Below are 18600 nucleotides of genomic sequence, written 5' to 3'. Positions count from 1 at the left end.
GGCATCCTTGGGACATCCCTACCCTAAACCCTATTTAATGTTTTATCATTATTCATCATAAACCCTAACCTTAACTATTACATAACCTTAGTAACCCTAACCATTTTTAACTTCGATATGGTGACGTCAGAATTGGACGTCCAAAGGATTCCGAATAGCAACGACCGATACAGCAGGGCTTTTGTGGACAGGGTAGCAGCACTCTCGTGAGGCTGTCAAAGAACATGACCACAGAGAACATGACCCACAGACAGCAAAGAGATGCCAATCACAATGCGTCATACACTTATGCAACATGATTGGTCGTTGGTGTAGGGGTAAACCCATGTTTGATCATGTGACGTTGGTCATATCAATTCTTAGAACCTCGCGACATTAACGCAGCCCTATTTTTTTTCCCGAGGAAAAATGTATCTTCTTCGCCCACAGTCTGTCTCCAGGATCGCTTTTAATTCCTTTCTCTCTACCGTGCCACGGAAAGATTGTCAATTTATGATACAGTTTAATAAAAACTGGTCGTGTGTCGGCTGATTTATTTTAGCTCATATTCTCATATTTCTGCACGAAAATGCCAAGGTCCAGGAAGAGGAGTTCCAGGGGTAAGTAAATCGCTACAGACCGGGTTGATTTTGGCCTACTCTCGTGGTTTTGAGTTTTATGCATTGTAGGAATTGTAGTTCTGTGCATTCTTAAAGCGTGTTGAGATCAACGACAAGTACATGTCTGACAGGACTACAAAAGTGGCATCATTGCCTATGTTGACATCAGGCCAAGAGGTTTCAGACATAACTCTCGCTTTCTCTTAAAATAATTGTAATTAACTTCAACGATCAATATCATGTTGTTTGCCGACATTGTATAAGTATTGTGATTATAGAAATTACACCCAATACCGCGATTACATTATTTTTAGATTGACTTTTGAAACGAATTTGTTACCTAGCAACTAACGTCAGTTTGCCAGTGTTAGTCGTGTGTGTTCGTTTTTAGCGAGTTCTCCTGGACTTCCTTCCTGCAAAGGGATGGTTGTTTCAGTACAATAACTTTAGTTGGAAGGACGCCACAACAGTTGAGTGAGGTCGGCAGCCAATCAAGTCAAATAATGGGCGGCTTCGATAATGCTGAGCCGCAGGGCACCGTCCTATGGCCCGTGACGTTAACGGTCAAAAACTGTGAGGGAGGAGCGCACTTCTCAAGTCGACCAACTCCATTTACGCGGGTTGGTCATGCTGTCAACAAGGCAGCATGGTGGATCATCCAGAAACGTACAACATGCTTTTCCATAAAATACGTTTGAAATTAACCAGCTTTCATTGGAAGGCAGATATCAAAAGCATTCACCTTTGCATGCGAGAACACCGAATACTACTCATTACTGCACGCGCCTACCTAACTTTTGTTTTGTGACGACTTCGCCGTGGACTTTGAACGGGGCACCTGGCTCAAAACGAATGCTAGCAACTTTCACCCGGTGTAAAACACGCTTGACCGGGACAGATTCATCCAATCCCCTCAATGTTATATAACACTCGCTGGATTAGCTAGCTAACCAGTTATTCACATTACAACAAGCTAGCTACATAGCTGTCACACGTTATAGGGCCAGCATTGATATAAATCAGGATCATGTTAGTCGACTTTTTTCCCCCCAGAATTGTCTGTTCAGTGCTATGGTCTGAGAAGGAAGCAATGGATTGCCACGTGAACATGGTCACTTTTACACATGTGCAGAGCAGACCTTGTGTCCCTTCCTCTTAGATGGGAACAGACTTAACATAATAAGCTGCACCCGCTGGGTTTAGATTCTGTCACTGCCTGGCCAGCTACCCACTTAAGGGGCTTTAGGGAGCCCTTGACTTTGAGGGAGAAGATATCAAGTGCATACCCCATAAGAGTAGCAATATGGCTTTTGTTCTGTCAAATAATTGCATTTAAAGTTCTACATTGTGCTTGCATGGATGTGTACTGGTTAAACCCCCAGAGTAGAATGCACACATTGTACCATGACTATGAATGATTTTTTTTGGGGGGGGGTCATGTAATTGTTTTAGGGGGGCCTCATGGAGCTGTGCAACCTTTCAGCGATGAGGATGCCTCCATCGAGACCCTCAGCCACTGCAGCAGCTTCAGTGATGCCATGAGTGTGGCAGACGAAGGTATGTGATCGTGTGCACGCGCTTGCCTGTGTCCCATTCATAAAGCAACAAAGGGCAAGTAAAAAATACATTTAAAAAGCGCTGTAACAATTGACCTGTGAAGTTGTGATTAATGTCATACAGCCTTTTTATGTTTCTATCTTAAATGGTTCAAAGAATACGAACTACTAGGGGAATAGCATAGTACAATTCTGTATTTCTCATGGTATATTGTATTCATCTTCCTATGTGTAGGAGGGGAAACAGGTGAGGAGACAGCCCAGGAGGATTTACAGTACAAGCTGAATGTTTTCATTGACAGCGCTGTGGATAAGAGGCAAGTCTAAACCACTGTGGGGAAACTGGTCTACCTGCTATTTATGTTAGCTGTATCGCTTTCAGAAGATGTGGAACCAGATCACATAGGCCTAGAACTGGATCGACAGAACCTGAGATGTTAACTAATGAACACAATGCAACAAGACATCAACCTTTCCATTCATAAGATTGCTGCTGAAAACTGAATTGTGTAGATGTTACATAAGCTACTTCAAACACTAGGCCTACATCTTTTACTGTTCTACCTCATTGACAGTGCCAAGACCAGACAAGGAGCTCTGGATGGGCTGAAGGCTGCCATGGCAACTAGGATCCTGTACGAGTTCATTTCAGACAGGAGGATGACCATCACCGACAGCATTGAGCGCTGTCTCAAGAAAGGTTAGCTACTACAGGCTTTCAGTCTTTCACCAAGTCATGTGTTATATTCACCAAATACCAATACAGCAACATTGTAGTATTGAGTTTTCAGCAGTTACTATAACCCCCTTAAAGTTACTGATAATGGTAGTTGACTCTAGGCACTCATATGTCATATCTTTAATCTGAGCCTAGAATAAAGTCTTTGTCCTCAGGCCTGGAGGGAAGGCAAAGTCATTCCTGTACCCAAGAGTAGTAAAGCAGACCTATCAGCTTGCTACGAGGGCTTAGCAAATTGTTAGATTTAAAAAAACAAATTTAACTGCCTGTAGCTCAGGACCTGAAGCAAGGATATGCATGTTCTTGATACCATTTGAAAGGAAACACTGAAGTTTTTGGAAATGTGAAATTGATGTAGGAGAATATAACACATTAGCTCTGGTAACATAAAACAAACAGGTGTTTTTCTTTTTTGCATCTTTGAAATACAAGAGAAAGGCCAGACAGTGATGTAGGATTCTAGGTGTAATTTAGATGTTGTCCACAAGATGGCAGCAATTTGTGCAAAGTTTCAGACAGATCCAGTGAAGAATTACATCACTGCATCACATTTTGTATCAAGTCTTGTATAAATTGGTCAATTTATACATTTGAGTACATAACTATAGAGATCATACGAAAAAATGCTATGGTAATAAAAAATTATGTTTACGAACTCCCAGGAATGAAATACAAGATGGATCATTAGCTTCCCTACAGAAAAGATACTAACCGTAACACATCTAGATGGCGGGGTGGGTGTGGCGCCAGAGACTGCAGTGGGGTCAAACTGTAGAACCCAGTTCCTACATTTGAATATTAAAAATAGATTTTATCAAACAAAACTACGCTACATTTTATCTCTGGGACCCCCAGGATGACAAATCAGAGCAAGATTACTGAATGTAAGTACATTATTTACCTTTAGAGGTGAATGTATGAAACCAAGTTCTGTGATAAGTGTTGTTGTTGTGCACTATCCTCAAACAATGGCATGGTATTTTTTTCACTAATGGCTACTGTAAATTGGACACAGATTAAATTATTGTTAATTTAACTGCATTCTGCCCATATAAGACATGTCTATGTCCCGGAAAGTTGTCCGTTTCCAACGTCATTCTAGTCACCTAATTGCATATTGAGCAACAACTGACCCGGTTTAGGGACACCGCATGCCAGTCTCTCTTGGCTACGAGTTGAGGAAAGACTGACTTGGTCACTTGTTTTTTTTTTTAAACAATGTGTTAGAAATTCCAAATGATTTGCGTAGTCAACTTAAACTCACACTTACCCCACCAGACATGCCACCAAGGGTCTTTTCAGTCCCCAGGTCCAGAACAAATTCAAGGTAATGTACAGTATTATACAGAGCCATGAGTGCATGGAACGCCCATCTTATATTGCGCAAGTGAACAGCAAACCTGGTTTCAAGAAACAAATACAATGCCTCTCCCCCATGTGACCTACTTGTGTGTATATGGAACTGATCGATGCGCGCACACTACATGTTAATGTATGTAAAATCTTTTGTCTGTAATGTATTTTTTTTTGTTGTCAGACCCCAGTAAGACTAGCTGTTGCTAATGGGGATCCTAATAAATCAAATCCCTCTCCCAGGTAAAGGACAGGAGCAGTGTGCAGCAGCCTCCCTGGCCTGTCTGCTGTGTATTCAGCTGGGCTCAGGCGTTGAGAGCGAGGAGGTGTTCAAGACCCTCAAACCCATTTTCAAGAACATTCTGTTGGATGGAGCGGCCAACATCCAAACCAGACAAGCGGTGAGTATCTGCCCGGAACCTATCATTTAAAATAAGTTTGGTTTGCTAGAAGTGGCCTTTATAGTTCTACTGAAAGCCTTTTCTTTCTTTTATAGTGCGCAACAAGTTTGGGCCTGTGCACTCTCGTGGTGGAAGATGACATCCTGGTATGTGGCTGTATTTGATGTTCCAATGTGATATTCTCTATGCTTGCGTGTGTGTGTGTGGAAATGCGTTGTTTTGCTGAAAAATTTGGCATTCTGTTTAGCATTTTCTGTTCAGCATTTGGCACAAGCTACAGAAACCAAGACTACTCTCCAATTGTCTGCATAGTCCAATCTCACCCTGGTTAAACATAAATGACTAACCCCTTTCTCTCTGGGTCTCCAGGATGTGTATGCCACCATGGAGAGCTTTGAGAGTTTGTTCATGCGTTCCTATGTGAAGGAGGATGGGAGTCGCCCCTCTCTCAACCCCCAGACCACCCTGCTCCACACCAACGCCCTCCTCTCCTGGGCCCTGCTGCTCACAATCTGCACAGGCAGCCAGGTCAAAGCAGTCACACGCAAGTATGTACTCGCACAAGTACTTAACGTGAACCTCGAAGTCTCTCTGGGACACGACTTGCAGTCCGTTTCAGCCTATAGGTCATTGGATGCATCTGATCAAAACAATATAGTGAATGTGTGCTTGAGATGTTTTTACCTGTCCAGTTGTCTTTACCAGCGAAGATAAAGGAAATATCATGGGGATGGGGAGTCTTAAATTGAGACTCTACTTGTTTTTGACTGGAATATGTTTGTCAGGCACCTGCCCAAACTACCCCGGTTGTTGGAGAATGATGATGTCAACATGAGGATAGCAGCGGGAGAGACCATCGCTCTGCTGTTTGAGCTGGCTAGGGATATGGACCCTGTAAGTGCTCACCTGTTCTTTGGTCTGTGGCTCAGTTCCATTTTAAATTCAGGAGAATCATTTAATTCATTTAGAAAGTGCTGTTCAAATCTTGCATTGGATTTTCAATCCCCGTATACTAGGGATGGGGGGGTTGAAATGTCACTATTCTAATAGCATCATGAGTTTGTCGGATATCCGGACATTCTAAATAATCTACAGTACTAGTCAAAAGTTTGGACCCACCTTCTCATTTAAGTTTTTTATTATTTGTATTTTTTACTATCGTCAGCATTGCAGCATAATAGTGAAGACATATGGAATCATGTAGTAACAAGTGTTAAACAAATCATAATGTATTTTAGATTCTTTAAAGTAGCCACCCGTTGCCTTGTTGATAGCTTTGCACACTCTTGGCATTCTCTCAACCAGCTTCACCTGGAATGCTTTTCCAACAGTCTTGAAGGAGATCCTACATGTGCTGAGCACTTGTTTGCTGCTTTTCCTTCAGTCTGCAGTCCAACTCATCCCAAATTATCGCAATTGGGTTGGGGACCTGGCCTCTACAATCACCGGACATCTGATGCAGCACGCATCACTCTCCTTCTTGGTCAAATGGCCCTTACATATCCTGGTGGTGTGTTGGGTCATTGTCCCGTTGAAAAACAAATGATAGTCCCACTAACTGCCAACCAGATGGGATGGCGTATTACTGCAGAATGCTGTGGAAGCCATGCTGGTTTAGAAGCCATGCCTTGACTTCTAAATGAATCACCGACAGTGTCAACAGCAAAGCACCCCCACACATCACACCTCCAAGTTTCACGGTGGGAACCATACATGCAGAGATCATCCGTTCACCTACTCTGCATCTCACAAAGGCATGGTGGTTAGAACCACAAATCTAAAATTTGGACTCATCAGCCCAAAGGACAGATTTCCACCAGTCTAATGTTCATGTTTCTTGGCCCAAGGAAGTCTCTTTTTCTTATTGGTGTCCTTTTAGTAGTGGTTTCTCTGTAGCAATTTGTGCATCTGTTTGTAGCATGTCATTTTATCTTTGTTTGAAGAAAATGTATTCTATTTATCTACAATGTAAAAGAAAATGGGAGAGGCTGCAGCTGCGGAGGTGCCGGTTAGGTTGGAGCGAGCAGATGTCGGCAGAGATGGGGACGCTACAGCCAAGACTAGCTAACTTGTAGCAGTCGCAATGTTATTTATTCCGTTTCGCCTTGCCTCAGCCTGTCTTGCCTGGAGTAGCCTTGAAAAGCTAGCTAGTTGAGGCAACATTTTGCGGTTTCTCCCCAACACCCATTCAGATGAAATGGCCTTCCTGTTAGTTACGCGTTGTAGCCTACTCTTTCTCATTTCAGTCACTTTTATAATTATTTTAAATCATATGCTAAACATTTAGCTGCTTTGAATGGCTAACATAAACAATAAGCTATACGTGAAGGCTCCAGTTGTGCTTGTTTTATTGGGGCATTTCATAAAAATACCTAGGCAAGTCAGTTAAGAACAAATTCTTATTTTCAGAACGACCTTGTGAGCTTGGGATTTGAACTTGCAAACTTCCGGTTACTAGTCCAACGCTCTAACCACTAGGCTACCCTGCCGCCCCAATATCCACATTGAAAAATATGTTTGGATAAAATCTATAATTTGTAGTGTTATGGTATAACCTTGTATGTAACAATGTCACATGGATATTTTAATTTAGACAAAGCCTTTTCAGTTAAAATATACCTACCTATAAATAGTTTTTGCTCAAATGAATACTCACACAAGTATTTGAATACTGTCTGTTTTGTTTCGCTGTGCACATCCCCACCCTGTACTGAATTTAAAATTGAATTTGACTGAAATGCAGTGCCAGCATAGCGTGTTAATCTGTATACACTTCTTTAGTGATGACTGACCTGTGCTCTGATGTGATGTTCTCAGGCGTTTGAGTATGATGACTGGGAGCCCCTGTGTGACAAGCTGAACTCTCTGGCCACCGACTGCAACAAACACCGTGCCAAGACTGACAAGAGGAAGCAGAGGTCTGTGTTCAGGGATGTGCTCAAGGCTGTGGAGGTGAGTGGGCATATTATGCAATAGTAGGTCACTGTCTGGGGAATAGAGCTTGAATTTCATGTGATGACTCATTGCTGATTCATGGCGTGAGTTGTGTGCCTGTGTTGATATAATCTACCCATCTAGTTATCAGTAACGTTTACCCATTTTGTTGTCTTGTGAGAAACCAGAACAGTGTACAGAGTGTGTGTGTGTTTTAGGAGAGGGACTTTCAGACTGAGACAATTCGTTTCAGCACTGAGCGTATGACCATCGACAGCTGGGTGAGGAAGAGGACATACGATGCCTTCAGGGAGTTTGTGGGCTCTGGTATGAATTACCACCTACAGGCCAATGAGTTTATTCGTGGTGTGTTTGAACTGGGACCACCCGTGCTGGTTGACACGGCCACACTTAAGTCCATGAAAATCTCCCGCTTCGAAAGGGTAATTATCCTTACTAGACTGCATGCTTTTCTTTCTTTGATGGCTAATTTAACGCGACTAATGTTTTTAAAAAGGTCACAAGTGTATTTTCTTTCAATGAACCAGTCTTGAGACTCCATCCAAAAATCATCTTTTCATTGATCAAAATTTATCCAGCCTTTATATTTAGCCTCCCAATGAAATGTTTTTATTTTCAGGACAACCAGGTCTACAAGTACATTAAAAAAAAAACAATTTGACATTAACAGTAGCTCCAACCAGTCTGTAAAGACCTAGCCCCTTCGGGATCCGCCCTTGTCTCGCAAACACAGCTCTAGCTCACCCCACCCCTCCGTTAACCACACAGACCAACGGATCTAGGAGAACTAGATGAATCCAAAGGTACAACCCAGCAGTCAGTAGCTGAAACGCACAATATCGAAAATGGTCTAGGAGTCCAAATGGACTCATTGCGTTTAATTATTTATCCATTTTACATTTGAAATGTGTTATTGGCATGACATTTGCATGGATATACTTCCAGTGCAAAAAAAAAAAAAAGAACCGGTCTCTTATTGTGTTCACGTTGCGGTCTTTTCCAGCATCTCTACAACGCAGCTGCATTCAAGGCTCGGACAAAGGCCAGGAACAAGTTCAGAGACAAGAGGGTTGACGTCGGGGAGTTTTAATGGGTCGGACCTCTTTTTTTAATTTTTTTTTTATTAACAATCTTGAGTATCACTGTTACTATCCTTAATTTATCCAATGGTCAAGTGGTTGGTATTTGTAAATATGAGTAATCATGTCTGTCTCAAGTGATGCCTTAATTCCCCATATGAACTTGCCAGTGCACCAATTTTAGCCAGAGTGTCTATGTAGGGAATAAAGTGTCATGTGAGATGTAGACCTTGTTGCTCTGTTTTTGTTTGTGGTCCATTTTAACATTAATGTATTATTTGAAAATGCACTAATTGGTTAACATTTCCTATGGACCCCTGAATCCTGACGTATTTTGTTATACACTGTGTATACCAAACATTAGCAACCCCTTGCTAATATTGAGTCACCCCCTTGCCCTCAGAAGAGCCTCAATTTGTCGGGGCATGGACTACAAGGTGTCGGGTGTTCCAAAGGGATGCTGGCTCATGTTGACTCCAATGCTTACCACAGTTGTCAAGTTGGTTGGTGGACCATTCCTGATACACATGGGGGGGAAACGGTGTGTAAAACCCAGCAGTGTTGCATTTCTTGACACAAACCGGCGTGTTTGGCACCACCTGCCATACCCTGTTCAAAGGCATTTAAATATGTCTTGCCTGTTCGTCCTCTGAATGGCACACATACACAATCCACATCTCAAGGCTTAAAAATCATTCTTTAACCCCTCTCCTTCATCTACACTGATTTGAAGTAGATTTAACAAGTGCCATCACTAAGGTATCATCTGTCATGTAAAGATTGTGTCAATGTTTTGTACACTCACTGTATTTTAGTAGGTCTATTGGGGAAGTGAGAAACCCAAATAAATACTTATGGACCAGTCTCAATGTGCATTTCTTGCTCTTCAGTACTTATCTCCAGGTCAATCATTGTTTATGGCCAGCCTTCAGACCAGTGAGAGGGTAAGTAGCATATTGAGCGGAAGTATGTCATTATGTAATCTATCAGATGCGCACAAAGTGAATGGAATAGAAGAAACCAATTGCCAGTCAACCAAATGGATTTCTGGTTAATTTAACCTAGTCTCAGCTTTTCCTGGAAGCTGATTTCACATTTGAGGAAGAGGAACTGCTTTACAGTTGCTTTGGAAATGTGTAGTTGTCAATGTGTCCATCTAAACCTGTTTTTTCAGAGAATGTTGCAGTTTGTGCATATGGTTGTAAAATGGGTCCTCCAGAGAGATGTTATTGTGCAAGCTGAGTGAGGAAAGGACAGGGGAAGAAGATATTAGCATTACAGTACTTGATGTTCTTTCCCACAAGTATGCCTGTTTTATTTTCGTAGAACACTTAACGCTACACTGCAGCACAGCAGAGATGCATGATTCGGTAACTAGTCAAACAACCAAGAACGTCCCTGCTTCTCTGAAGTTTGGGCCCCAAATACCTGCTATCGAATAAAAAATACGAGTTATGGAGTCCTTAATTAAAACCATAAAGTGATCACCCGCCTCTGTTTTGGTAAAAAAAGATGAGGAATGGGCCACAATATTTGGTTCGGCCATCGTTAGGGTAAGTAGATCGCTGAACTGCTACTGATCAAGACAGACTACCAAAATAGTGTTACCGAGAAATGTAATCACTCTCAAATTCAGAGTTATGGATGCAAGGACTGACTGACCATGCATGATATCAAACGTATAGTTTTCACAATTTTTCGAGGTTATAAAGTGTTTGTTTACAAACGGAGTAAAACAAGCTTATTTTGGGTTCAACGATAGTTGAACTAAGGTCATGAGGCGTTACGTGTATGTATTAATTTATAAGTCCAAAAATTGATGTAGCAACTAAGGATTCTAGCTTTAAGGGATAGATCAACCGAATTGCATAATGACATATTTGCACCAATGGAAGCATTTTGTGCTTCATGTCCAAATCAACTAAAGTATAAAATCTACTCTGTGACTCAAGTTATTTATAGATGATTTGGATGGGAAATGTGAACATGCTAACATAGGTACCATATAGTAGTTACTCTACCTGACTAAAAGTATGTGGACACCCAGTTGGTCAAACATCTCATTCCAAAATCATGGGCATTGAAATGGAGTTGGTCCCCCTTTTGGTACTATAAAAGCCTCCACTCTTCTGGGAAGGCTTTCTACCAGATGTTGGAACATTGCTGCAGGGACTTGCTTCCATCCAGCCTCAAGAGCCTTACTGAGGTTGGGCACTGATGTTGGGTGATTAGGCCTGGCTTACAGTCGGTGTTCCAATTCATCCCATGGGTATTCGATGGGATTGAGGCCAGTCAACTTCTTCCACACCGATCTTCGCAAACCATTTCTGTATGGACCTTGCTTTGTGCATGGGGGCATAGTCATGCTGAAACAGGAAAGGGCTTCCCCAAACTGTTACCACAAAGTTGGAAGCGCATAATTGTATAGAATGTCATTGTTTCCCATCACTGGAACTAAGGAGCCTAAACCATGAAAATCAGCCCCAGACCATTATTCCTCATCCACCAAACTTTACAGTTGGCACTATGCATTCAGGCAGGTAGCGTTCTCCTGGCATCCGCCTAACCCAGATTCGTCCGTCGGACCTCCAGATGGTGAAGTGTGATTCATCACTCCAGAGAACACGTTTCCACTGCTCCAGAGTCCAATGGCGGCGAGCTTTACACCACTCCAGCCGATGCTTGGCATTGCGCATGGTGATCTTAGGCTTGTGTGCGGCTGCTCAGCCATGGAAACCCATTTCATGAAGCTCCCGACTAACAGTTGTTGTGCTGACTGACGTTGCTTCCAGAGCTTCCACTTACATCCACTGCTTCCACTTCGCGGCTGAGCTGTTGTTGGTCCTAGATGTTTCTACTTCACATTAACAGCACTTACCGTTGATCGGGGTAGCTCTAGCAGGGCAGAAATTTGACAAACTGACTTGAACGTGGCACCATCCTATGACGGTGCCACGTTGAAAGTCAATGAGCTCTTCACTAAGGCCATTCTACTGCCAATGTTTGTCTATGAAGATTGCATGGCTGTGTGCTCAATTTTATACGCCTGTCAGCTACAGGTGTGGCTGAAATAGCCGAATCCACTAATTTGATGAGGTGTCCACATGCTTTTATATACACTGCTCAAAAAAATAAAGGGAACACTAAAATAACATCCTAGATCTGAATGAATTCTTATTAAATACTTTTTTCTTTGCATAGTTGAATGTGCTGACAACAAAATCACACAAAAAATGATCAATGGAAATCAAATTTATCAACCCATGGAGGTCTGGATTTGGAGTCACACTCAAAATTAAAGTGGAAAACCACACTACAGGCGGCTCCAACTTTGATGTAATGTCCTTAAAACAAGACAAAATGAGGCTCAGTAGTGTGTGTGGCCTCCACGTGCCTGTATGACCTCCCTACAACGCCTGGGCATGCTCCTGATGAGGTGGCAGATGGTCTCCTGAGGGATCTACTCCCAGACCTGGACTAAAGCATCCGCCAACTCCTGGACAGTCTGTGGTGCAATGTGGCGTTGGTGGGTGGAGCGAGACATGATGTCCCAGATGTGCTCAATTGGATTCAGGTCTGGGGAACGGGCGGGCCAGTCCATAGCATCAATGCTTTCCTCTTGCAGGAACTGCTGACACTCCAGCCACATGAGGTCTAGCATTGTCTTGCATTAGGAGGAACCCAGGGCCAACCGCACCAGCATATGGTCTCACAAGGGGTCTGAGGATCTCATCTCGGTACCTAATGGCAGTCAGGCTACCTCTGGCGAGCACATGGAGGCCTGTACGGCCCCCCAAAGAAATGCCACCCCACACCATGACTGACCCACTGCCAAACCGGTCATGCTGGAGGATGTTGCAGGCAGCAGAACATTCTCCACGGCGTCTCCAGACTCTGTCACGTCTGTCACGTGCTCAGTGTGAACCTGCTTTCATCTGTGAAGAGCACAGGGCGCCAGTGGCGAATTTGCCAATCTTGGTGTTCTCTGGCAAATGCCAAACGTCCTGCACGGTGTTGGGCTGTAAGCACAACCCCCACCTGTGGAAGTCGGGCCCTCATACCACCCTCATGGAGTCTGTTTCTGACCGTTTGAGCAGACACATGCACATTTGTGGCCTGCTGGAGATCATTTTGCAGGGCTCTGGCAGTGCCCCTCCTTGCACAAAGGTGGAGGTAGCGGTCCTGCTGCTGGGTTGTTGCCTTCCTACGGCCTCCTCCACGTCTCCTGGTGTACTGGCCTGTCCCCTGGTAGCTTCTCCATGCTCTGGACACTACGCTGACAGACACAGCAAACGTTCTTGCCACAGCTCGCATTGATGTGCCATCCTGGATGAGCTGCACTACCTGAGCCACTTGTGTGGGTTGTAGACTCCGTCTCATGCTACCACTAGAGTGAAAGCACCGCCAGCATTCAAAAGTGACCAAAACATCAGCCAGGAAGCATAGGAACTGAGAAGTGGTCTTTGGTCACCACCTGCAGAACCACTCCTTTATTGGGGGGTGTCTTGCTAATTGCCTATAATTTTCACCTGTTGTCTATTCCATTTGCACAACAGCATGTGAAATATATTGTCAATCAGTGTTGCTTCCTAAGTGGACAGTTTGATTTCACAGAAGTGTGATTGACTTGGAGTTACATTGTGTTGTTTAAGTGTTCCCTTTATTTTTTTTGAGCAGTGTATATAGTGTACTGTCATACCTATGTCAAACTGTTATACCTTGTCCATAGACTGCTTATAGGGTAAGGAAATCAATATGTACTGTACATTTGAATAAACTATCCCTTTAGTCTACCAAAGCTTTGAACTTTAGGCTATGAGAACGGTATCGCTTAACACCAAGTCAGGAACAAATAAACATATGCATCTTTCATGCCTTGGGTTTCTACTTACATTGGGAACGGGAGGGTCTTCATCTAAAGTTCTGGTAGGTAGTAGTGGGCCTATTTGGAAACCTGATCCTCTGCTCTGCTCTGTCTCTCTCGGGCCAAATTGAGTCACACACACACACACACACAATGTTGTGATATTAACACTGTATCCGCCTGGGTTATTGAGGTAACAACCACACAAGTTTATTGTGATCCAGCTTGGAAATCCTTTATCTTTCGGGCTTCATTTTTCTCCTACAGACTGGTAAGTACAGTGATCGAAAAACAATGACTTACTGCCAGAAAACTTTTGAGCAAGGCAGGCAATAGATAACTCACTCCACAGTCTATTATCATGCTATATAATGTATGTATAATAATGATACTCTGGGGAATTGGATAAATCACATACGGTTCTTGGACCAGACTACTGTACATGTCACTTTATAAGGCACTTTGAACCAGAGACCGATAGACCTATCAGTGTTAATCGGGGTGAAGGCTGCATGCTAATTGACATGGACTGACCCTTTGATGTGTGATGTCGGACCCTTCCTGGCTATGGCAAATGGCATTCTCTAAATCCCCCTGAGCTGTCATTTATCAGGGACCCATTGGAAAAGGCAAGGGCACAGCTGTCTGTCTGTCAGGAGAATTGGGAGTGACGGAGGGATATAGGGGATGGCAGTGCCAGACTATAACACCGGATGGACCTGCTGTGGGTCATGTCCCACATGCCTCCCCAGGGGGTCCATGCCCAGCCCTGGACTCATTTCTCAGGGGCCACTGGGTTACCAATTACTAAAGCCAGGCTATTTGACTGACTTCATCAACAGACTATTAGACTCTTAATTTGGACTATTTTTGGATTCAACTCATTTTGAAGTCCATTTATTTTGAAAGTATCTAGTTTATTGAAGGGGCTTGGTCTCCCGAGTGGCGCAGCGGTCTAAGGCACTGCATCTCAGTGCTTGAGGTGTCACTACAGACACCCTGGTTAGATTCTAGGCTGTATCACAACCGTCTGTAATTGGGAGTCCCATAGGGCGGCACAATTGGCCCAGCATTGTCCGGGTTTGGCCGATGTAGGTCGTCATTGTAAATAAGAATTTGTTCTTAACTAACTTGCCTAGTTAAATAAAGGTTCAATTCAGGCATGGAATTGGCACTCTCTGGTTAAGTTTGTGATAACACTCCATTGACAGAGTCTTTCCTGTCTTCAAGTTGTTCCTAACATCAGAGACAATGACAGAGATATGTCTATACCTGGAATGCTTAGACGAGGAGAGGAAACTACACGGCAGAATCACTGAACGACCTCCACAAGATGAACGTGTGCGCCGACCCCAAGGACCTGCTGAAACTCACAGGTTGGTGTCTGTTTATTAGTGACTTGTCTTATTCATTCCCACATCATATGCATGCAGACTAGGTCAGTCAGTCCACAGACACTATTCTCTCGAGGCTGTGTGGATTCTTACAATATGAGCTCTTTATCTGTCTGCGGGTTATTCAGTCCGAGATACGAAGAAGAAGCTTAGGAATGTTCCTTGGCTGGCTGGTACAAATTCCGTCAGACTATTGAATGCATTCTCTGTCCTCACTTTTGTCTAGACTCAATGGCTGGCCTTGTTTCACTGAATGACTTAGCACTTTTTCTTCACTAAACCTCTCTAGGATTACCAATATGAGCTTTCCATGGTGAAGAAGAATATCGTCTAGACCTTTTGTGAGCTTGAAGGTCTGAACAGCATGGAATAGCTGATAGTGATGAGTAGTTATCCTCCAGTCTCCAATCATGTTAGAGTTAAAATGAACTTTAAACTGTCTCCATTGCATGTTAATAGCATGCAATGCACTGGCATTGCATATGTGCGTAGGTATTATACAGTATGTTTGATGTGTTTAGTGCAAACTATTAGTGAAAGTGGGGAGGTGCAAAGCTGTGAGCGAGTCATTACCACGGCTGGTTAGTCCCCCCAGGGTGTTAGAGGCATCCAGCCTATTGAAGCCTACGAACAGGTAAGACAACGTCGGCGCACGCACGCCACACACACTTCCACATGGATGCTAACCACTTTCATGCACAGTATTTTTATATCTCCTCAGCAGCTACCCCCCCCACTCACACTGCCCCCCCCCCATCATCCCTCCACCCCTGTATACAGTTGGCCCCAGAGCCAGCCAGCCAGCTCTGCTGCCTATCACAATAAATAAATAAAAAAGAACGCCTCACTGACAAAATGGCAGCTCCCACTGATGGATGTGAACACACTGGAAGATGCATGCATTGCTTTCACAATGTCCAGGTGACTGCTAGCATCTACAGTATATCTAATCTGAACCTCTCAATGGTGGCGTATGTCGAGTGCCTTTAAATCAGATGCAGCAAACTAGTCTCCAGAGGTACTGTAAGAGTGAGAAAAAAAACAGACTTGAGCTGAGTGCTGGCTGGCTGCAGTGGTGGCACGGTTGTCCATGTCCCTAGGGAGACTGGGAGAGCGGCCACCTGTTAGTGTGTCACCTCCGCTGGGGTATAATTAGCCAGCTCTGGCCTTGAGGCTCTCTGCCTTAGTGACAAGGCACAAAGGAAGTGTGGGGCTGTGGTTGTGTCAGAGAAACATTCACTGAGAGGTGCAGGTACACATATAGGCTCACAGTGAAGTGTTTTTATGGGCCTTGTTTCAAGACGGTGGATATCAATCTTCTTTTACAGAAGGAAATATGATGGAAGGAGGAAATTATGCATTGAGATTGAGCATGCACCAATACGGTGAAGGAATGAAGGAAGAGATGATAATTTCCTGAATATTCTGCCTGCTCTATCTTTCCTCATCAACAAGAATCCAGATAGATAGATACAGATACTGTATATGTTGTAGGCACTCAGATAATCATGTATACACATGCATGTTGTATGTACTCTGATTATTAATGTGTGCATATCGATAATCCCCCATGGTGAGACATGTATTTATTTTTGATCAAAGACAGAGATCTGACAGAATCCAGGAAATAAAATGTCCCTCGCATGGTTTGCCTGGAATCAGTTATAACAGATTGCGTTATTAATTCTCCAGTATATGACTTGTATCTATAATGTCATGATTTATTTTCTATGGTAGCGTGATTGGTCTTTAAGTGTTCCGGATAGATATAGTAGTAGGCTGTCCTCTCTTCTGGTTGGTTTCAGAACAGCCAATGAGCTCTCTGACCACACCCACTCCTGGAGAAAGAAGAGGGAAGAATGCCAACAGCACTGGCCTGTGTGGTGATGCCATTGGTATGGTTTGTTTACAAAGCAAGTTAGGATAAATAACATGATACGTTAGGATAATTAACGTGGCAGGTTAGGTGAATTAACGAAGCAGGTTAGGAGAATGAGGTTATGCTCATGGAAAGGGTTAGGTTTAGCTTCAATGCTACAGTTGTCAACCACTGTTGTCCCCGACATGACCACTAGATGGAGCTGTAGGCCAACTCCATCTAGCCACAACGGTAGAACGTAAACAAACCATCTGTTACGACAAATCATCAGTATCATAACACTAGCCTGCAGCAGGTAAAGGCAAAAGTATACACATCTATTCAGGGGTGTCATGCACCCATTATTGTAGAGGGGGCGCAAAGTATGTGAGGATGGAGGGGGGTTTGCCGAATTTAGCATTTTTCAAAAACCTAAAACAGCTTTTTCTTGCAATCTAGAGCCATAATCATTATGCCTAATTATATGTTTAAAAAAAGATGCCTACGACACCTCTGAATCCATTCCTACTAATTTACCAGGGATCAATCAAAGTACTATCAATAGACATAGATAAGGCTCCTTGGCATGCAAAATATGTTCTAGAAGAGCCAGAGGCAGTGTCTCCATCTACCTCTACAAACAAAACATGACGCTCAACGATAACCCTCGAAGAAGAGGTTCAAGTATTTATTCATCTCCCAGGCTGCCTGGGTGGTGTGATGCAGCTGGTGAATGGACACAGTACTGTTGGCATCGAAGAGGAGCACATTAAGACACTACACACCAGTGAGGAAGAGGAGGGCACTAAAACATCACACACTCACCCTCAACCCAGACTGTTCCTCATCCTCTTCATCCTCCTGACTTTGGCTCTGCTGCTAATCCTGTTGCTGTCTTCCTACGCTGTCTATCTCATGGGTAACCTAGCAATATCCTACATGCATTATTTCAAATGCTAGAGGCCTACATCACTCAAGAAACCCAATCCTACCTGCTTTATGCTAGGCATATATTGTACGCAACATATTTATACCCCTATTCATTTAAGCAATCATTCAATTATCTCTATCTTTCTATGTTGTGTCCTCAGTTGTGACAACATCTTGGATGGGTGAGTTAGCAGGCGGTAGTGAGGTGGAGAGGACTTACCTGGGGGAGATGAGACCGTGGAAGACTCTCCTTCAACAGTACCTAGACCTCAGCCAGAGCCGCTGCTCATAGTGAGGTACCCCTTCCTTTCAGTCTTCCTCTCAACACTCACAGGAGAGCGTGGCTCATAATCCACTTTACACAAGCAGAATGCATGTTGAAACGGCATGCTTGCCAAAGAGAGAGAGGGTCGTCACTCATCGTCAGCCTCATAAGCAGTTCTTAGAAAGGCTTTAGACATAAGCCTTTTGTCTTGGTGCTGTCTGCTGCGTTTGATGCAGGGCCTACTTGAACGGAGCACTTATCTCAAAAGAGCCCGTATGGGTTAATGGCACAATTTATTTATTGATGATATGGCTCTGTGACTGTCCCTCTCCTCTCCCATATCATCCAGGTTCTGTTATTGTAGGTTATGGGAGGAGAGAATGACACAGTGGATTATTTAGAGCATGTTTTAATCAAATAAATGATTATGAAGGGGTGAAGGGATACTGTACTGTACTGCTGTATAATCTACATTTATAATAGGTGGTATTTGATTGCGTTGTATATTACATTATTTTAAACAGGTTAGAATTGTGTATTTATGTCTTCATCTTTATAATAAAAAAAAAACATTTACATGTGTGTCTGAGTTATGTCAAGCAGACTG

General features: G+C 43.3%; 1 protein-coding gene across 1 annotated transcript; it reads left to right on the top strand.

The window, feature by feature from the left end:
• The first annotated feature begins 291 nt into the window (after positions 1-291).
• LOC110500243 (interferon-related developmental regulator 1) lies at positions 292-9547 on the top strand. Its single transcript, XM_021577493.2, has 11 exons — positions 292-599; positions 2052-2156; positions 2391-2472; positions 2731-2855; positions 4491-4648; positions 4744-4794; positions 5018-5196; positions 5434-5542; positions 7466-7600; positions 7801-8025; positions 8607-9547. Exons 1-11 carry the CDS (start codon positions 569-571, stop codon positions 8691-8693), a joined length of 1287 nt encoding a protein of 428 aa, XP_021433168.2. The 5' UTR covers positions 292-568; the 3' UTR covers positions 8694-9547.
• Positions 9548-18600: the final 9053 nt, after the last annotated feature.

This window comes from Oncorhynchus mykiss, chromosome 21, assembly GCF_013265735.2.
Source record: "Oncorhynchus mykiss isolate Arlee chromosome 21, USDA_OmykA_1.1, whole genome shotgun sequence".
NCBI classification, from domain to species: domain Eukaryota; kingdom Metazoa; phylum Chordata; class Actinopteri; order Salmoniformes; family Salmonidae; genus Oncorhynchus; species Oncorhynchus mykiss.
The sequence above is the reverse complement of the archived record's forward strand: the minus strand, read 5'-3'. Positions and strand labels throughout refer to the sequence as shown.